Below are 14,409 nucleotides of genomic sequence, written 5' to 3'. Positions count from 1 at the left end.
TTATGCCGCTTGAAAGGTGATTGGGTTATAATATAAATGTAATTTTAAAAGATGAACATCTGTACAGCCTGATAAACAAGTCCATGCCAATGTATGTGTCTGTAGTGTATGTATTGGTCTGACCTTGCCATCCATGATGTGTTTCCTGAATTATGATCTTAGTTTACCATGGCACATCATTTCCATAGTCACGGTCCATACTCCATGATTCACATCGTTCACAGCTGTATATAGATCTTTTTTCAAATGTCAACTGTATCTGAAATGCAGATGCAGTAACAGTGTTCTTTTCAATCACACAGTCTTGTGTGAATTTAAGATTTCAGTCAAGTGTTCTTCTAAATCACACGGCCTTGTGTGAATTTAAGATTTCAGTCTCCTCGGGGTAGGCGGCTGCGGCCCTTAAAAAATAGAAGCTCCTTGGATTCCCTCCCAACAAATCCTACCCAGGAGCAGGACTGAGGGTGGATTCACAGTTAATGTGACGGCAGAAATTTAACTAACCCCATGTTCAGGTCTCGGGGGTTGTTCCTTAATCATACATCCTCCGTGCAGATAATAATATCACTCATATTGCGACAAAATTAATTCCCTTCCACAGTCTGTGTCGGTCTGAGGAGACTGTATAAAGCTTTTGGCCTCCAAGCTAAAATGGGTGGATAATGAAATATCAGAAATGTCCTGGAATTTTTTATTAGGTTGTGGAGATTGCATTTAAAGTAATTGTTCTTTGCGGATTTTGTGTCAGTTTAACGGGCTGTCTTCTTGCGTGCGACTCGTTAAAAAAAGTGACATAACGCATATGATGGATTTGTGTGAGTGAAATGTATTACGCGCAGGGAACTGTGGGATTGCGGAGGTGCCGACGTCGTGGAGCAGCATAGGATTCTGTCAGAGAGAAAAGAAAAAAAAACAGAAAGAAAACAATCAGAACTGACATGACTGTGAGGGGCGCGACGTGTGTTTTGCAGCCCGCAATCCTTCGCCTGTTTACTGGCAAATGTTTACCCCTGAGGTCATTCCTTTTATTAACCCCACACATTTTGGTGACAACAATATTGATAGTTAGCACCCTTGGGGGAACAGAAGCTGAGGCAGTCAGCATTGTTTAATATGGAGACTGGATCGCCAGTGTTTACACCCCGGCCTCCTATGGATTTCTGGGGAGACAGGCTGTGCATACTGTTTATGATCCCGCTGCTAGTATCCCTCTCTGGCCGTCCGTGTCTGGATGATTCTCAGCGATGGCCTTCCGGTGCTGCTAGTATCCCTCTCTGGCCGTCCGTGTCTGGATGATTCTCAGCGATGGCCTTCCGGTGCTGCTAGTATCCCTCTCTGGCCGTCCGTGTCTGGATGATTCTCAGCGATGGCCTTCCGGTGCTGCTAGTATCCCTCTCTGGCCGTCCGTGTCTGGATGATTCTCAGCGATGGCCTTCCGGTGCTGCTAGTATCCCTCTCTGGCCGTCCGTGTGTGGATGATTCTCAGCGATGGCCTTCCGGTGCTGCTAGTATCCCTCTCTGGCCGTCCGTGTGTGGATTATTCTCAGCGATGGCCTTCCGGTGCTGCTAGTATCCCTCTCTGGCCGTCCGTGTGTGGATTATTCTCAGCGATGGCCTTCCGGTGGTGCTAGCATCCCTCTCTGGCCGTTCGTGTGTGGATGATTCTTAGCGATGGCCTTCCGGTGGTTGTTTGGGAAGAGTATTGCTTTATCAGACCCCACAGCGTTTAAGTGGTGGTCAAGCAGAGTCTCTGTCTGGATAGAAAAGAAGCTTAACAGAAATGGCATCTAACATACTTCCTCGAAGCCCTGTGACCTACTATGTGCTTCACAGTCAAAGGCCTTATTTCTGATCTTTCTGCTCCATCACAAGTTAATTGCATTTTGGGTCGTAAGAAAGAGAGAGAGTTTAAAAAGAACACGTCGTTAGGTAACCAACCAAAGAACAGAGTGTACAGTGGAGGTGTTCATCTTTCTGCAATAGGGCTCACTTTAAAGGTGTAACTTTCTCTGATTTGGCATGGTGTATCACAATACTACACCAGTAGTATGATGAAAGAAAGAAGAAAAGAAAGAAATTAAAAGACCTAATGTACACCAAATATGATAGCTCTGAATCCAACAATAAACTTTAGACAATGGAACCACGAGGTGAATCAAATGTCTTGCTGTTTATTTCGCACGTGTGCCTGCAGGGAGTCAATTCCAAATCGAGTAGAAAGGGTAAAGACTGAATATCGATGTACAGTATTACTTTTTATAAGGTCAGCTATGGGAGGTCACAGGTCAAATGGGGGGGTGTGTTACTGTTTAGGTACTGGTTGATCATGGGATACCTTTGGGTGATAGGTCAAGTTGGGCAAATGGGGGTGGGAGTGGGAGGGGAGGTGAGGTGACCACCAGCCCCCACGGAATGTTCCGGAACATGCTTACCTAAGGTCCTGGTATGTGTATTACATAGGCCAGGGGTCTTCAACAGGGGGTCCGCGGAGGTACTGCAGGGGGGTCGCGAAATCTTTGGTTGATAAGATAATTTTTTTTAATATTTCAAAAAAAAAAAAAAATATTCAAAAAAATAAAAATAAAAAAATTCAACCAATTTTTTTTTCCACAAATTTAAATGTCTTCCAAATCAGAATTGTATTTATTCCCTTTAAATTTACATTAACATAAATCCGACATATTGTAGCGAACATATAAATTGATCGAGAAGACGTTATCTTTCAGTCCAATCGACACATTCAGCTACCCACAGGAGCTCTCTCAAGCTGGGCACCGGTTCACTCACAGCACCTTTCATGCACAGGCACTAGCCAATCAGATCGCGTTTCTGCTCAAGTCTAAAGAGCGCGAAGGTCAAAAATAAAAGATGACGAACCAAACTCCATAGCTGGTCTTGTTTGTACCTATAAATTGTTAGTTTGACATTTGCTTAGATTTAAAACAAAAAATAAGATAAAGAGAAATAGACACTGTACAAGGTCAAAAAACTTTAATTGTAACTGAAAAATAAGTGAGGATTTGCGAGGTGTGTGAGCCTCCTAGCTAATGTTAGCAAGCTACTACCTACAATCTTAACAACTTGCTAGCGGTGTGATTGGTTTGTTGACCTGTCAATCTCACTATAACATCTACGTTGTCAACACAACTCCATGCGCCAGACTCCTCCTCCGTCATCCGTTGGATCGTGTCAGACAGGAGTAATTGAAAAGAAGATACATCTCCTTAATGTGGGAGGATGTGTGCCATCGACACAATAACAGGGTAGCTATGTTTATTTGGCACTAGGCCCAGTATATTATAAACAAAATTTTATGCAATTTATATAGTAGGGGGTCCCTGCTCATCTCGCCATCAGTTTGGGGGTCCCTGGCCTGAAAAACGTTGAAGACCTCTGACATAGGCCATGAATAGGGAGGGGATGTCTAGAGAGGTTCCGTTTAGCATAGGCCATGGGTGAGGGTGGGGGACAGACTGTGAATACACATGGCACGCACACACACAAGAGCATTCATGTATGCAATGGTAATTATATGACTATATCAATTTCCATCAACAGGCATGAAAACATTTTAATATTGGGTAATCAGTCAAATAGGGGGTTTGCTCGATGTTCTTTCAAACCACTTTAGTTTGAGTGCTATCTGTCACCTCTCTCAGAGAGGCAGCAGAGTTTTAATAATTCACAGTCCTTCCTACGGTTCAGAGTTTCTCCTGTGTAATTTTCCTTGCTGTCAGAAAGCCACTTATAGAACCTGTATTCTATGCGCTCTCTCCCTGTCTCTCTCCCTGTCTCTCTCCCTGTCTCTCTTCTTGTTGTTTCGCAGCTACGTGCCCTTCAACCACTGCTTGAAATTATAATGTCTCGCATCTAATACTGCTAGCCCAGAGAGAGAGAGAGAGAGAGAGAGAGAAAAAACATGTCTTCAGAACTCAGCGCACACTTTCTCGGCAGACTTTATTTTTTTATTTCTTTTATTTTTTTTTTGCAATTATGAAAGAAAGAGGAGATAACAGGAGCGTAGGGTCAAACAGACAGACAGTCCTCTCCCATTTACACTCTGAGCAGAATCTGTCATGACAAGCTGTTAGTCTTCCCTCCCTTTTGAAACCATCTGAAAAAATCCCTCTGAATTTCCGAGAGCGATTTTCCTTTGTTTCCAAGATAAACTCTCTCTTTGTCTAATAACCGCGAGGGTGCCCTTGTTATCTGGTGCCACAAGGTTTCTGACACTTTGTGCTTCTTTTCAAATTAATCCTGAATTAAAAGTCTAAACATTCAGGAGTTTAATGAGAGGCCCTCCAAGCTTGCCCACCTCTCATTGTTACCCTTCTCTAGAGCACTAATTAGTTGCCTTTGACAACCACACAATAGACCTCCACTTGCTTTATTAGGTTATGAATGTGGGAAGTTTGCGTCAGGGTTAGGTTGGTTCCACCAGGATCTTGCTGAAGGAATTCTCAAAAATTGCAGTTAAAATCGCATTGATTTTGATCATTAGATTTTGATGATAAAAGCAGTCTTAAATAACGCATAAATACCATGACTGCTTTTTTTGTGGAAAAATTTTTGTATTAAGAGAAATTAGCAACCAGCAATTGCGGGAAATCCACATTTGTGTGAATTTTCGAAATCGCATAATCACACAATCCTGCAGGCACTCCAAAGTAAGCACCCAACTGTGTGTATGTATACGTTCAGTATTTAGCCAAAGGGTGCGTATTATTAAGTCAGTGGTGTATCTGTGAGAATTAGTACAAGAAAGATCAACTGCTACATGGGACTAATTCATCACTAATTACTATGCTGTCTGTTGTGTTTTGTATGGTTTGTCCTGGGGTCTCCATGTCCTCCCATATATGTCAGTGCTGTTATTTAAAAAGGCACATTGTGACATTCAAACAACAGCTTGGGTGTCAGGGCTGTTCTAATTAACAGCGACTGTAAATGAGATGCATATCCTATCCACAAATTGATAGCTCTCTCTCTCTCTCTCTCTCCATCTCTCTCTCTCTCTCTCTCTCTCTCTCTATTTCTCTCTCTCCATCTCTCTTTCTCTCTCTCGCTCTCTCTCTCTATTTCTCTCTCTCCATCCCTGTGTTGTGGTTCTCAGTCAGGGCGACTGATAGATTGTGTTCCCGTTCGAATTAGGGGCTAGAAAGGAAAGCCAGGCAATTTCAGCGCGAGGGCGGCCGCGGACAATAATTTCATTTTATTTTCCAGAGTCTCTGTGCTGGATAATGGAAGTCTGCGGATATCAAATGTCACCAAATTGGACGGCGGGCTCTACACGTGTGTGGCCAGGAACCAGTACGGCATGGGAAGCAGCGCCGGGACCCTAGTGGTAAAAGGTACAGTAATTGCCTCTCAATTATGGCTTGAAACGACGCGAAGTTGTCACCGCGTTTCAGGATTTTCTTTTCCATTAGGGCTGTCTTTGAAGTATGGAGCAATACTCCAATTACGCCTGTATGTGTGTGTGTGTGACTATTTTGAAGAAACGGTTTGAAGACGTGTAAGTAATCTTGTATAGTGCTGGCCATATTGGACAACTCCTCCAGGGAATGTGGAATCCAGTGCTAATTTCAGTGGGTAATACCTTTTATGCCAGAGCTCACTCAAACTGTATACTCAGTGCGAGAATGATAGGGTTCAAATGAGTTTTTACTCCTTAGAGAGAGTGCAGTGTGCATTTACTTTACTGAGTGTGTAGATATATTCAGAAGACTGACCATCTCCTTTTGACCAGCGACAGAAAAACCCTCTCCAAACTTTATATTTTCAGAGCAGCTGTAGAATGGTCTTAATTGCAGCCGTCTGCGAGGGGGGGATGAGTCTAATTTGTGTGGTTTGTCCTTCTCCATGCTGTTTCTGTTGAATGTCTGGCTGCTCATGTATAATTCAGTGCTTTTTTGGAGTGAAAAAGCTATGTTTGGTTTAAATAAGGGTTCAATCCATTTGAATCCATCCAAATGTCTGAATTGCCAGTGAATACTCAGTCCCTTAAAAAGCACAGTCAACAAATATCATGTTAATATGCTGGTTGGTGATTCCATTCATTTTTGCATTGCAAATGAGTTGCTACAATAACCATTTTTGTTTCCAATGCCTGTGGAATTTGACTAGAGTGACTGCATCTAGACTTAAGCAATAAGCCCCAAGAGGCCTTGATTTGCGCTGATTTTAGAACAGGTAAGAGGAGTTGTTAGGCACGACGCGAGTCCGTGTTTTGTGCTGATTTGACCAACGTCTTTCTTTCTTTGAAACATTCGATGCGCAGTAATATGGAATGTTATCATAGAATGTTATGGTTATGATTGTAATGGTTATGCTGGATTTTACAACGGCATGGAACGCCATTTAGCCAATCACAATCAAGGATTGGAACAACGAGTTTTAGAATCTAGATTCCAGAATGTTTGTAAGTTTGATTCGACTTATTATTTTGCTAAAGTGTGCCTTTCTCCAGAAAGCTCTGTTGCAGTATTAATGTGATCTGGCAAATATAATAATCAAGCAGTCTTTTCTGCTCAGACAGAATAAAACAACGTCCATTAAATAAATATTTCCCCCGTTCTGAATTAATGATAAAACAGACCACTGACAGCAGAGAAGGGTACGTGCCTGCAATATTGAACATTTGCACTCATGTGTGTGTGTGTGTGTGTGTGTGTGTGTGTGTGTGTGTGTGTGTGCGTGTGTGTGTGTGTGTGTGCGTGCGTGTGTGCATAAACAGCCCACATAATTAGTTAAGGATTATGAAAGCAATCAGATGGCTAAAATCACGTCACAGACTTTCTGTGTTTCTTAGTTTGCAAAGTCCATCTGGCCTTTCGACTAACTACGCCAAAGAACCCCAACAAGAATTAGTCAGATATATCTGAGTTTGTTGTTGACTGTTCCTGTAATGGGCAGGAAATGACTATGTGGTGGCTTGATGGTTATGTATAATTCAGTGGGTACTTAAGTGGACATTTAAGGCCCCCCCCTTGTACCACATCAGAGGGAGGAAGGAAAGATACCCAGCAGCGCCCAGACAAAGATGGTGTTTTTACTAAAAACACACACCATGCTGTGCTCCCTGTCTGTGCGCAAGTGGTGTGAAAATATGTAGTGTTCAGTGTGGCTTTCGAAAAGAGAGAAGTGCCCGTGTTGATTTGGCTTCTTTACTGTGCTTGGTGAGCTGCCTGGGAAACTGAGCTTGAGGGGCTGGAGGCAGATGAACGAGAACACAGTGACATCTAGTGGTCATGTTTGGTTATCACAACGCAACCTCATATTTTAGCCGTTTCACTTAGCAACAGTTAACACATTATATTGTTTACAAACTTTATTTATACAATTCAAGAGAAGTGTTAATGGTCTCTAACAATTGTGAAGAAAGAATTAAGAATTCTTTATTTATTCAATATTATATTTATATTCTATACATTTTAGTTGTCTAAATATGTGCTTGTACTTTTTAGCAGCTTGATATGTATTTTTGTGACTTATTATGTGTTGGGTGAGTGTCCTGGAACTTGTTTAGTTTCACCGCAAACAAGGCATCCATGTGCGTGACTCTGATTGGTCAAGGCATCCATGTGCGTGACTCTGATTGGTCAAGGCATTCATGTGCGTGACTCTGATTGGTCAAGGCATCCATGTGCGTGACTGATTTGTCAAGGCATCCATGTGCGTGACTCTGATTGGTCAAGGCATCCATGTGCGTGACTCTGATTGGTCAAGGCATCCATGTGCGTGACTCTGATTGGTCAAGGCATCCATTTGCGTGCCTCTGATTGGTCAAGGCGTCCATGTGCGTGACTCTGATTGGTCAAGGCATCCATGTGCATGACTCTGATTGGTCAAGGCATCCATGTGCGTGACTCTGATTGGTCAAGGCGTCCATGTGCGTGACTCTGATTGGTCAAGGCATCCATGTGCATGACTCTGATTGGTGTGTATTTCTCTGGTGTGTCCGTGCAGAGCCTACTGTGATCACCACCAAAGCAGCGCAGGTGGACGTGACGGTGGGTGAGAGCATCGTCCTGCCCTGTCAGGTCTCCCACGACCCCTCACTGGACGTGAAGTTCACCTGGTTCTTCAACGAGCTCGTCATCCAGTTTGGGAGCCATGGTGGATACTTTGAGAAAGTTGGTGGAGTAAGTGGTGATTTTGAAGCAAAAAAATACCCTCATGACAAAATACACGAATGGCTCTCCTGAAAGGCAGCCATACACGCTTCCATAGCACTAAAATAGCAATATGCTCTGAAGTAAAAGTCTGTTGCCTAACACTTTTCGTTTTCCACAGAAAATCAATCTCAATCTGATGGTCAGCTAGCTTTTACAAAGTTTCAATGTTAGGTTCAGTGTCCCTTACAGTACAGTTAAGCTGTATACTAGAATAGAGTATTCACCAGTGGATTAACTCAGGGTCCCTTACAGTACAGTTTAGCAGTATACTAGAATAGAGTATTTACCAGTGGATTAACTCAGGGTGTCAGCCAGGTCTCCCTCTCCTGCTTACAACTGCTCCAAAATACTACAGCTCGTCTATTAAGTGGGAGCACGCCAGGGCGGAGATCCCATTTCGTTGTAGGGAGGGACAATACACGGTAACATTTCAGAGAGTAATTCCTGGGGGGGACACAGGAAAATTGCAGATGACCCCACCCCCTCCCCCCGCGACGTAGTTTTGCCATCTTTTTCACATGCAGGGACGTAATAACTCGTTCTTAAAATACACAAATGTCCCGCAAGGCAAAATCCCAGACCATTTTTTTATGTTTTGAAAAGAGTACATGTCCGGTAGAACTGTATTTACAATGACTGTTGGGGGGGGACAACTTTATGGTAGGGGGGACACGTCCCCCCCGGGATCTCCGCCTATGGGAGCACAACACCCCTGTACTCTCCTCCCTTTACTGGCTCCCTTTACGTGTTAGGATTCATTTGAAGATTTTTTTTTTTTCACTTAGTAGTCTTTGAATAGGCTTGCTCTAATATCTCTGACCTATTCTGAACTACACGTCCCATCAAGGCCTCTCAGGTCCCCTGACCAGCCCCTTCTGGTTGTCCCAAAGTCAGAGTTGAAGCATAGGGGGAGATCACGCCTTTGTAGTTCTAGCCCCCTTACTCTGGATCGAGTTGCCTCTGCATGTAAGGCTGGCCCATACATTAGATATCATTGCCTTTAACTCAGTGTGAGAGTTGCTTCTTCTTTTGTTGTATTCCTGTGGTCTTGTGGTGTTTATTTATTGTCTTTTTTGTCTTTTTAAAACCTCTGTTTTTATTGTGACATTTTATTGGTTGCTGTTTTGATTTGTACAGCCCTTCGGTCAACATCTGTTGTCTTTAAATGGGCTTTATAAGTAAACCTGACTTGACTTGAGTTTACACTGTGTGAGTATGAATGAGATTGACAAATAGATATACAAAGTAGAAGAATAGATATTTACCTGTTGGGACTGGTTTCAAAATGTACGTATGTGTCCTTTTAGTTTTGAATGTAATGTAAATGAATCTAATGTTAGTCATTTGTCTTCATATAGCAAGTTAAGCTGAATAAAATTAACAGACGTTAAATCAGAACACATTCTTACCTATTCTAAATTAAATTCTAAAAATGACTCTAATTACTATTGTTTATTAGATTGGTGTCAGGAAGCAATTAAACCTGTTTGAAGTAATTTCTCTCCCCCCTGCAATTTCCCAGCCAATCAGTCGCTTCAATTTCACTTGTTATTCAAACATGCGGCTGCTAATTTGGAAAGTAAAACTAGGAGTTCTGATAAGCAATTAAAAGTTTCAGAAACATATTTTTATGTTCAGTTTCCATCTACTGTCTTAATTGGGCTTCATCACAAGCTAATGCAATAATTTAAACTGTAATCAAAAAAGTTCTCATTGAAAGCAATAAATCCATGGCATAATAGCATGATATGCAAGTGCATTTGTGGTGCTTTCCATTTGAGACTTCTTGATGCATTCTCAATTTCAGATTAAAACATTTATTCATTGCCACTAATCTTGCAGTATCCATAATCAATAACTTTAAAGCCCATAATTGCCATTTCCTGTTTGTTTGTTTTTTATTTTTATTATTGTACTCATAGGATGAACTATGACCTAATTGGCCATTATGCCTAAGCACAAAGTGAACATCATTTCCTGTGTATGGCTGAACCTCTCTACAGCCGTATGCAGGAGACATTATATGATCCGTAATCATTTCCTGTGTATGACCTCTGTATGACCTCGGTATGACCTCTGTATGACCTCTGACCTCTGAACCCTGAACCTCTCTGCAGCAGTCTGCGGGGGACATCATGATCCGTAACATCCAGCTGAGGCATGCTGGGAAGTACACCTGTGCGGTCCAGACCAAAGTGGACAGCTCGTCCATAGCCAGCGACGTGGTGGTCAGAGGTACGGCTTCAGCATCAGTGCCTTTATACTACTCAGCCGTTTGAAGGTGTCTATGAACCCACCTGTTCATCTGTGTGTGTGTGTGTGTGTGTGTGTGTGTGTGTGTGTGTGTGTGTGTGTGTGTGCTGTTTGAAGGTGTCTATGAACCTACCTGTTCATCTGTGTGTGTGTGTGTGTGTGTGTGTGTGTGTGTGTGTGTGTGTGCTGTTTGAAGGTGTCTATGAACCCACCTGTTCATCTGTGTGTGTGTGTGTGTGTGTGTGTGTGTGTGTGTGTGTGTGTCTGTGTGTGTGTGTGTGTGTGTGTGTGTGTGTGTGTGCTGTTTGAAGGTGTCTATCGGCTCATTTGTTTTGTGTGGTAATGAATGCAGGCAGCTTAATACCCTTGCTTTAATTCCACAATTACAGCTGCAATTACAAAAGAGCATTGTGTCTACGTGACGTTTTAAATGTGTGTTCATTACATTGAGTCATTTAGAGGAGACTTTGGCTAAAGTCATTTGTAGTGTAATGAAAGAGTGTGGTGCATCGGGCATCTTTGCTCTCTAGGTATTTGCCTACAGCCTGTTGCCCCTTACAGCTATGCGGTAGAAAGGGAAATGTTTCATTCTTTCTTTGTGAAACTTTTTATGCTTTTTTTATACTTCCATAACAGTTGTTTGTGTTTTTGTTGGTGAGAATGTACCTTAAAACATTTTTGCCTCTGACAAGCTGCCATTTTATTTTATTTTAAGACGAGTTGTCTTTTTCTCTCAGGAAGGCTGATTGCCTGTCAGAGTGTTGTTGCACCGAGTTTAGAGTTTGGAGTGGTAAAGTGACACCTGTCACTCATAATGGCACAAAATTACATTTCACAAACACGGCTCCTCCTTCTCCTTCTCCTCAGGGTCCCCCGGCCCACCAACGGACCTCCAGGTGGACGGGGTCACGGAGACCGCCTCCTCCATCTCCTGGAGGGCTGGGCCTGACAACCACAGCCCCATCCAGACGTACATCATCCAGGCCAGAACCTCCTTCTCTCTGGGCTGGCAGGCAGCCAACACAGGTATGGAGCTCAGGCCCGGCCTAGCTCAACCCAAACCTCTCACCATGACAACCCACACCATTCACCATGACAACCCACACCTTTCACCATGACAACCTACACCATTTACCATGACAAACCACACCATTCACCATGACAACCCACACCATTCCCCATGACAACCCACACCATTCACCATGACAACCAACACCATTCCCCATGACAACCCACACCATTCCCCATGACAACCCACACCATTCCCCATGACAACACACACCATTCACCATGACAACCCACACCATCCACCATGACATTGACAACCCACACCATTTACCATGACATTGACAACCCACACCATTCACCATGACAACCCACACCATTCCCCATGACAACCCACACCATTCCCCATGACAACCCACACCATTCACCATGACAACCCACACCATTCACCATGACATTGACAACCCACACCATTCACCATGACAACCCACACCATTTACCATGACAACCCACACCATTCACCATGACATTGACAACCCACACCTTTTACCATGACAACCCTCACCATTCAACATGACGGCCTTGTGGGCTACTGGGTTTGAACACGCACAGCTGAACGCATGTGCAGGTCTCACACAGCAGTGCAGCCATAGATTAGACGATAATTACTATCTGAAGGACTATTCATGTATTCAGTGGATGTTTTGCAGCTCAGCTAAAGACTAGTATAACGCACACTATTCACTAAGACAGGCTCTTGGGCTAGTGGACTTGAACACATGCAGCTGAAGGTATGTGCATGTTTCAGGCGCTACGCTACGCTAGTGCACCATGGATTAGCGGTAATTACTCTCTGAAGGACTGTTTACCCAGAGGGGATGAAAGCGGGCTTAGAATGCGAGGGATTAGTCTAACAGAGGCAGGTCGCGCCCAAGCGTGTTCGCCGCGGGGCCCCTGGTTAATGAGCACTGAAGGGGCCGCCGTGTGTGTGTGTGTGTGTGTTTGTGTGTGTGTGTGTGTGTGTGTGTGTGTGTGTGTGTGTGTGTGACTGTGTGTGTGTGTGTGTGTGTGTGTGTGACTGTGTGTGTGTGTGTGTTATGGCGTGCCGGGGATATCACATCAAAAGCTGGGCCTGTTTGTCTGCACAGCCACCACAGGAAACACTGGCCACTGCAGGTTTATTAAAGGGATTACCATTAACCCAGACAACAGGAGCGACGCTGAAGGGGGCATGCTGGTGTGTGTGTGTGTGTGTGTGTGTGTGTGTGTGTGTGTGTTTATGTGTGTGTGTGTGTTGGTGTGTGTGTGTGTTCCGGTGTGTGTGTGTGTGTTTCTGTGTGTTTCTGTGTGTGTGTGTTTTATGGATGTGAAACATGCTAGTTTTAAAATATTAACTATGTAGTTTCAAGCAGGTGCTAGCAGGCTAGTTATCCGCCTCAGTATTAAGGGGCTTCCTAGATGATGTACTCTATGTAGTTAATATTAAAATAATTGATGAGAATTAAGCAGTTTATGAATGCAAACAGGTCTTTACAAGACGTGCTTTGGCCTTGGGTGACTAAGTTTAGGCTCAGAGTTATAGTAAGTTATGCTCACATGAGAATCATTTTACATTTTAAATGATTAAGTTCACTAAGTTCAATATATTGCAATAAGAGCTCTCTGTCGACTTAAGTAGCTCACACATGTCTTCTGATGTCACTTCCTGTCAGTGCCAGAGCTCTCTTAAGTAGCTCACACATGTCTTCTGATGTCACTTCCTGTCAGTGCCAGAGCTCTCTTAAGTAGCTGACACATGTCTTCTGATGTCACTTCCTGTCAGTGCCAGAGCTCTCTTAAGTAGCTGACACATGTCTTCTGATGTCACTTCCTGTCAGTGCCAGAGCACCTGGGCAGTGGTCAGCTGTCCGCCACCGTCACGGAGCTGAACCCATGGGTGGAGTACGAGTTCAGGGTCCTGGCGACCAACGCCATCGGGACAGGAGAGCCCAGCAAGCCCTCGAAGAAGATCAGGACCAAAGATGCACGTATGTCATCTGATCTCTCACACACACACACACACACACACACACACACACTGCAGACAATCACGTAAGATGCACGTATGTCATCTGATCAATGCTGTATGTCAACATGCAAACAAACACGTATGATGCACGTATGTCATCTGATTCATGCTGTATGTCAACATGCAAACAATATTCAAAGCAATAGGTGCTGGGTTTGTCAGAGAGATTTACTGAATTTACAATAGGAATATTAATGATTTTACTACAGGAATATTAATGATTTTACAATAGGAATATTCAGGATTTTACTATCGGAATATTCATACATTTACTAAAGGAATATTATATCCCATATTTTGGATGAGACTGATTACAATGCATGTATCATGCAAACATACACAATGAAAAAGGGACTCAAGTATGTGAAAATAGTGTTTATTGAAACTGTATTTATTTGTTTGTCTCTCTTGCCTAGTGCCAAGGGTGACTCCTACTAGAGTGAGTGGAGGAGGAGGAAGCAGGGCTGAGCTGGTCATCACTTGGGAGGTAACGTCTGAGTATTGGAAAGCAGAATGACTTTGGTTCAGCCGGTTCATGACATTCTGTTACACACTCTGAGGATTTTCTGTCAAATACTGTGTTCTTTCTATCTTTCTCCCGCTCTGTGTGTGTGTGTGTGTGTGTGTGTGTTTGTGTGTGTGTGTGTGTGTATGTGTGTGTGCGCTTCTGTGATGTGTGTATCAATGTTTTTCTGTGTGCGTGTTTGTGGTTCTCTCTCTGTGTGTATGTCTGTGTGTGTGTGTGTCTGTGTCTGTGTCTGTGTGTATGTCGGTGTGTGTGTGTCTCTCTCTTTGTGTATGTCTGCATGTCTCTCTAAATGTGTATGTGTGTGTCTATGTGTGCATGTGTGTGTGTGTGTCTGTGTCTATGTGTGTGTGTGTGTGTCTATATGTGTGTCTGTGTCT

The 14,409-nt window shown here is 43.4% G+C and overlaps 1 protein-coding gene across 1 annotated transcript in view; it reads left to right on the top strand.

Annotated features, from left to right (window-relative positions):
- The window catches only part of cntn3a.1 (contactin 3a, tandem duplicate 1), a gene marked incomplete at both ends in the record, with an annotated part of 94,670 nt that overhangs the window by 73,685 nt on the left and 6,576 nt on the right, over positions 1 to 14,409 (top strand). Inside the window, 6 exons of the mRNA XM_080832407.1 lie at positions 5,224 to 5,351; positions 7,969 to 8,144; positions 10,295 to 10,412; positions 11,298 to 11,456; positions 13,313 to 13,462; positions 13,920 to 13,990. Of these exons, the coding sequence (XP_080688533.1) occupies positions 5,224 to 5,351; positions 7,969 to 8,144; positions 10,295 to 10,412; positions 11,298 to 11,456; positions 13,313 to 13,462; positions 13,920 to 13,990 (802 nt within the window). The remainder of the gene's footprint in view (positions 1 to 5,223; positions 5,352 to 7,968; positions 8,145 to 10,294; positions 10,413 to 11,297; positions 11,457 to 13,312; positions 13,463 to 13,919; positions 13,991 to 14,409) is intronic.

Source organism: Sprattus sprattus, assembly GCF_963457725.1.
Source record: "Sprattus sprattus genome assembly, chromosome: 2".
Classification (NCBI taxonomy): Eukaryota; Metazoa; Chordata; class Actinopteri; order Clupeiformes; family Clupeidae; genus Sprattus; species Sprattus sprattus.
This window is presented reverse-complemented; position numbering and strand designations above follow the sequence as displayed.